The 6767-nt window shown below is 35.4% G+C and overlaps 1 protein-coding gene across 1 annotated transcript; it reads right to left on the reverse strand.

The window, feature by feature from the left end:
- Positions 1-4454: 4454 nt before the first annotated feature.
- LOC143542113 (transcription factor PCL1-like) lies at positions 4455-6370 on the reverse strand. The gene is made up of 2 exons (XM_077034774.1): positions 5222-6370; positions 4455-4761 (listed from the first exon to the last, which is right to left on the reverse strand). Exon 1 carries the CDS (start codon positions 6200-6202, stop codon positions 5264-5266), a length of 939 nt encoding a protein of 312 aa, XP_076890889.1. The 5' UTR covers positions 6203-6370; the 3' UTR covers positions 4455-4761; positions 5222-5263.
- Between the last annotated feature and the right edge of the window lie 397 nt (positions 6371-6767).

Raw genomic sequence — 6767 nt, forward strand, 5'->3', positions numbered from 1 at the left:
ATTAGTCATATTAGTAAAATTAGAACAGATTTTATTTTAATTTTTGTCATTTGACATTAACTAGAATAAGTTATCATTTAATATTCGAAAAACTGATTGTCAAACTAAAAATACTTGCCATAATTGTAATTTTAATTACATGAATATTAATTATTAATTAATAATAAAATAATTACCGCGTTATTTTAGAACACAATATTCAAATTGACATAATTTCTAATAATCAATACTTAATATATCATAAATTAAATAACCGTTTTATCATCATTTATAAATATTATTCGGCGCATATGATTTAGTGAATATTATTAAACATGACAACTTTACATAATTTATTAATATTATTATTCCCATGAATCAAGATATTTTAAATTATTTATATCTTTACATGGAACACCAACTTTAAACTTAAAACTACAAAATTTAATTAACATATTTAAATTCCTTTTAAATTCAGAAATTGACCAATCTTTCAACAAAGTTTTAAAGGTTTTATACTCTCCATAATTTTAAACTCACTTCAAAATCTTTCCATAATTTTTTGAAGTGTTCAAATTTAACGACTTGATTTTCATTTTGGTAATTATTTATAAATTAATTAGTCATATATTTTCAGCTTTAATTATTTTTAAAGTCAACATAAAATTTTTTAATCTTTTCAAAGTTATTTGAGAATTCATTTATTGTAAAACTTTTTTAAATTTTGCAAATTTAACAAAATATTAATGTCAGTGATTTAAAAGTTTGTTGCAAGATTGGTCAAAAATAAAAAACAATTTCATAATTTTTTGAAGTTGACTAATTCCAATTTTTTTATATTTTGTAACTATTTTGAAAATATTTCAAAACGGGTTATTTTGAAATAGTATCAAATTTGTTAGTTATAAAATGATGGCCAAAAAAAAGTTTTTATTGATATATCTTTTTGGTTTAATGGTTTAAGTTAGAAAGATGTTTTATGTTGTTATTTTACTTTGTTTGTTGTTATATGTTATTTTGTTTTAATAAAAACAACAATTTAATAAAAACAACTTTATTAATGTTCAAATGTTACTCATTATTAAATATGTTATTATGGTATATTTAATTTAGATGCTATTGTTTTATTATATTTTCGGGTGGTGAAGTAAAATGAGTTTCTTTTGATAGAATGTTTGAAGAAGTTGATGGTGGTTTAATATGAAAGAACATGTTTATGTCTTTTGTTGATGTTTTTTGGTTGTTCGATATACATTAACTTATTGTAACTTTTAACTTTTAATATCTAGACAATGTAAATGGTTAACGTTTTGGTCCGAAAGTTTGAAGAAGTTTTGTGTTGCATGAATTTGTTGTTTAAATTTATTATGTTTGTTGACATGTTTTTTCCACCCGTGTATAACACGGTCTATACCCTAGTTAGTAAATAAATTAGGTCACAAATCACAATTGTTTTTTCTTCTTCATCCTAAGCTGTAGGATGTAGTTGTGTCTCTTCTTCCAAACAAGCCAACACTATCCAACAACTTTTCCACGAATCACAAGACTGAACCTCTCTTCACCAGCCGCGAGCCGGCTCACGGCGGATCACAAGATTCCTTTCGCGCAACCACTCGCAAGACGCTGTTGCGGTGTTTGTCAACGACGTGGCTTGCGGCCGCCGCTCAAAGGCTGTGATGAAGCAACCACAACGGACAATGTAATATATATGATTGGTGAAAATAATATTGTCCCGATAAAAAATCATCACCGTCAACTTATTCATAGCTTTATACAAACTCACTCCACTAAAACGACCAATAATAACTTTTAGGAGTTTATTAGGAGCGGTTCAACAAAAGAAAAAATCATGTTTAATGTTGATCCTTTTACTTCAAACTCCCACACAAATCAAACAAGTTTGAAACCAGAAACTGGTTGTGTAAATTGAACCGAATGTTTATAGTTATGTATTATGTATATCTATACTATATATAATATATCAAACAAGGGTAAATTAAAACACCCATTTTTAAGTAATTTACAACACTTAAAGCATAAGGTACATGTGTTAGTAAGGGTAAACATGTCTTTTAAACACAATTCATTCAACTTACAAGTTTGGTCCCTCATCTTTAACCATATTATGTTTTTAATTTAACTTGTAAACTAACTTCCCACCCATGATTTTTAAACGACTATAGCATTTTCATACGTTAATATTTTTATAAACAAATTGCACCATAAAAACGAGTATTTTATTCTCTTTAATTTGGATATGATATTGTTGCAATTTTTTTTCATTTTAAATAAATTAATATGTTACGTAGGGGTGTTCAGTGTCGGTTTTGATGGTTTTTAAGTTAAACTTGTGAGTCCAACCGTTAATATTTATTTTTTGTCGTCCAAAACCAAAATCAACCATTGAAGTTGAAACCGAATCATTACTAACGGCCTGGTTCCAGTTTGGTTTCACATTTTAAATTTTAATAATAAATTTAGTTTAAAATAATTAATAATTTGACAGAATTACAAATTTTGTCCTTTAAAAAAAGCCAAATTACGGTTCATGTCATTTTCTAAGTTTCCTTGCAGGCGGTGTACTTTAAACTTTTTTTCCTACAAGTTATGTCCTTTACGCTAACTGGGTTAGAAAAACTCTGTTAAATCCCATCACGTGAGAAGCATGTGAGGGTAGTTTTGTCTTTTTGCCTACCCTGCAACTTCTTCTTCTTCTTCTTCTTCAGTGCATCTGATAGCATCAAACCCTAACATCAATGGAGAAACACATTCAAATCTTCTTACAGAAGATCTCAATCCTATCAATCACCATTGCCACATTAATATTATTAATCTTCCTCTTCCAATTCCAATTCCAATTCCAATTCCCACAAACCTGCAATTCACCAAACCCTAACCCTAACCACCATCCCAAATCCTCCTGCGCCGCCGGCCGCCGTCCAACCACCACCATCCACCGAAAAAACCACCACCTCTGGTCCACCGCCACGTGGCGCAAATCCGTCCATTCATTCTCCACCATTTTCCACCACCTCCAAACCCTAGCTCTTGCGGTTGCTGTTGATTTGTGGAAAATTGACCATGTACAAGGTAGATTCGAAACGCGATATCTCCTCGAACATTCGAAAACAATCCACGCTTATCCAACGGGTATCTTTGCACAGAAGCTTCAGCCTCTGACGAGGGGACCATGGCGCCAGATAACCGAACCCGACCCAAAAATTTTAAAGTAGGGTTTGATGGAGTGAGAGAGGAAGATTAAGGATGAGATTTGGTCGGTGGTTTGCCGGAGTTTTGAAGTTCCGACGAGGTGGTATGCGAAATCCTCGGATGTGTGGCCGGAATTGGAAGGGGCGACGGTGGTGGAGCCGTGAAGTGAGAAAGGTATGTGAGAATTGCAATGGAGATTGAGGGGTTTGTGTAATTTGTGGGTTTGATTGTTATAAGAGTGTGTTGGTAGGATTTGGGGTTATTGGTAGCAATGGAGATTGAAAGGTCTGCCAGGTGTTTGATGAAAGAACAAAAATGAAGAAGAAAAAGGAAGAAGAAGTTGCAGGTACAGGTGAAAAGACAAAAATGCCCTCACATGCGCCTCACGTGAGGGCATTTAACTGAGTTTTTCTAACCCAGTTAGCGTAAAGGACATAACGCGTAGAAAAAAAAAGTTTAAAGTACACCGCCTGCAAGGAAACTTAGAAAAGGATACGAACCGTAATTTGGCTTTTTTTAAAGGACAAAATTTGTAATTCTGTCTAATAATTTAAATGTACCATCAATTTTAACTAAAAACCAACATAATATGATACTTGAGATGATCATAAATAAAAAATGATAATTTTAGCCACATAAATAGTAATTATTAATGGAAGATCTAGGACGTGAAATAATAACAAAGATTACAAAAGGAATCATATTTCAATTAGGTTAATTTACAGTCTTTTCTGGTTTCATATGGCCGGTTGCCGATATAAACCGCGAACCAACCGTTCACTACGTTTTGAAACTTTTGAAACAGACCAACAAACCGAAAGTAAAAAAGAAAAAGAAAAAAGAAGTCAAACCAATGACCGATTTAAACGATTTCAAGATTTTAACCGAACCATAAACACTTATATTTGTACGTGACTAACATGTTCAAACACCCGCTGCATCGCGCGGGCACCCGTCTAGTATGTTTATATTCATGAACCATGTTATTCTTTTAGATATTTGAATACATACTAGCAATATAGAAAAAATTAAAATAGCCGGTTCAAACCATCAAAACCAACAAAATCATACCGTGAACACCCATTGGAAAAACGTTAATGGCAATTAAACCTAACCATTAAGGGTAAACTTAAGATTGACCCGTTTCAAACCAACTTATAGAACCCATCCATATATCCACTTTCACTCAACCTACGTACTGATGGCATAATAAAAGCTTCAAACCCGAAGAAGTCAATAAACGCATTGACGATAACAAGAGAGACAAAGAAAAAGATTGTATAAGATATCTGTGGTACATATATGTTCAAATTGAATAGTTGTTAAAACATGAAAGCAGCAATTATGAATATAAATAGGTTAGGAATCTACTTAACAAACCTTGACAACCATGTGGCAACAACTGTTTTGTACTTCAATGCAGCCAGAGTTCAGATAATGCTCACATGATCATCAGATTGACCCCAAATTACACCACAATTAGCATCCATTTATCTTCAAACATCTTCAATGCAACTCTTCCACCCGACAGACATTCTCAAACTTACAATTCGATAATAAAATTATGCAGACCTACCAACAATTATAGGCAATGAAGAACGCTCAAAATTTGTTTAATTACAATGCATAAAGAACTAAACTTGCTACGGTTAATATGGTGTTCTTGAGTTGTACATGTTACAACAGCGGAGATTTGGTTAATCAACACAAACACATTTTACTCTTGACAGTAGATTACTTGCAAAGTGTTGAATATACAAAAATCACATAGTGTATTCTTTAATGATGAACCTAAATGAAATGAATGCATACTCAACAGTCAACACGCAATAGAAAACGTAACTCTTCAATATATAACAGATTTGACACTTGAATCTAGACAAACTATGCTCAAAAGATTGACACCACTTGCTAATGTTATGCAATTGCACCCAATTTCCCAAAATGCGTATGCAATTCCTATCCAAACACATGTTTTGATCTCTACAAACTTAATTTCCATTCAGGTATGCAAAGACGACAATAATCTCACCTCGGCTTACTTGGATAATCATCCCGGATGGACACACAACTTCTACTTATGGTTATGAGTCATTTGATGCTGATAATGTGAAACAGACCCAATACTGTTTCTAGACCAGTCTTTCGGTTGCATCACCATATTATACTGATGCGAATGATGCTCAAACCCGTTATAATAAGCTCGACCACCACCACTAGCCAAACCAGGCACTATCTGTGGATGCTGCGGGTAGGGCATAGGCACCATCTGCGGTGGATACGGCATGGGAATCGGAACCCTACCATGCCCAATTTCATTCCCACTCGCACCACCCGAATCATGCAAGCTTTTAGGAACCGGAGTTGAAGCAAACAAGTGATCCGAAGGCGATGGCCCCTCATTCGACAACCCCTGCATCCGTTTCAAATACAGCCTGTACTTCTGAAGATGACTGGCAACATTTTCTCTAGTCAATCCTTCAACATTCATCAACTGCATAATGGTTTTCGGAACCGCGTTCTTCACGCCTAGATGCGCAACCACTTCAACGAACCGCTTGTGCAGCTGCGGCGTCCAAACTAATCGAATCCGTTTCGACGTCCTAGCTGAGTCAGCTTCCTCTCCACCACCACCGCCGGCGCCGGAGCTATCAACTCTCTGTAATTTCCTCAACGGCGAACCGTCACGAGTCAGATCGACAGTCTCCTCACCTTCTAGAACAATCTCTTCTTCTCTATCATCACTAACCGATTTAAAATCGTTGATTTTGTTCATAACATGAGGCTGCGACTGCGGTCGGAGAGTCCACAAAGTGTCACGAGAAGCCCGATCGACATCGATCATGCTCCGGTGAGGCTCCGGCGTGATACTGAAAGCCGAAGCCAGCTCCGGCGATATCAGAAGCTGAGACAGCGGCGGCAAATCGGCGGCGGTAGGTAACCCGGCCTCCCACTCCGTAACTCTGTCTCCGCCGGTGACGTCATAATCGGTGATTCTAACTTCTTCTCCCATAATTATAGAAAAATTAATTAATGGGTTTTTAATGAAATTAACGCTTGGAAGGAAGTTGCTTTGATTATATTGAAGAAAGAGATTGAAGGTATTTATTTTCCGATGGGGATTGAGGTCACGTGCGACAGAATAGAAGGAAGATATTTGGGGGAAAAAAGGGTAAAGTGCACAACATATCTGGCTTCAAGACAGAAGTATCTAGATGCCAGCGTGGATGTATTAGATATTTTCAGTACTCATTGACCAAGGGCCTTTCAGAGAACCACGGACCCCTCTTTGCTAAAGATATTTGGAGTACAAAACCGGATTTTTTTACCAATCGAACCGGTTTGGGTTTTGCATGTTCAAAACCGGTTCGGTTTAGAAACCAGTTAGTCAAAGGTCTGGACCGGTTCGGTTTTAAACCAGTTCAAGACAAAAAAATCGGTTTGACTGTAAAATACCTAAACCGCTATACAAACCGGCGGTTTGATTCAGTTTGGCGGAAACTGGTTTTAGAAACGAACCAGTCCGGTTCGATTTTTGTTAGCCGGTTCTGAACCGGTTTTTTTGTACACCTCTATTT

This window comes from Bidens hawaiensis, unplaced genomic scaffold (genome assembly GCF_021521415.1).
Source record: "Bidens hawaiensis isolate Kalapana, Puna unplaced genomic scaffold, B.hawaiensis_p1.1 tig00012782_1, whole genome shotgun sequence".
Classification (NCBI taxonomy): domain Eukaryota; kingdom Viridiplantae; phylum Streptophyta; class Magnoliopsida; order Asterales; family Asteraceae; genus Bidens; species Bidens hawaiensis.

Coding starts and splice junctions, on each gene's coding strand:
- LOC143542113 (XM_077034774.1), bottom strand. CDS start 6,202: ATGGGAGAAGAAGTTAGAATCACCGATTATGACGTCACCGGCGGAGAC.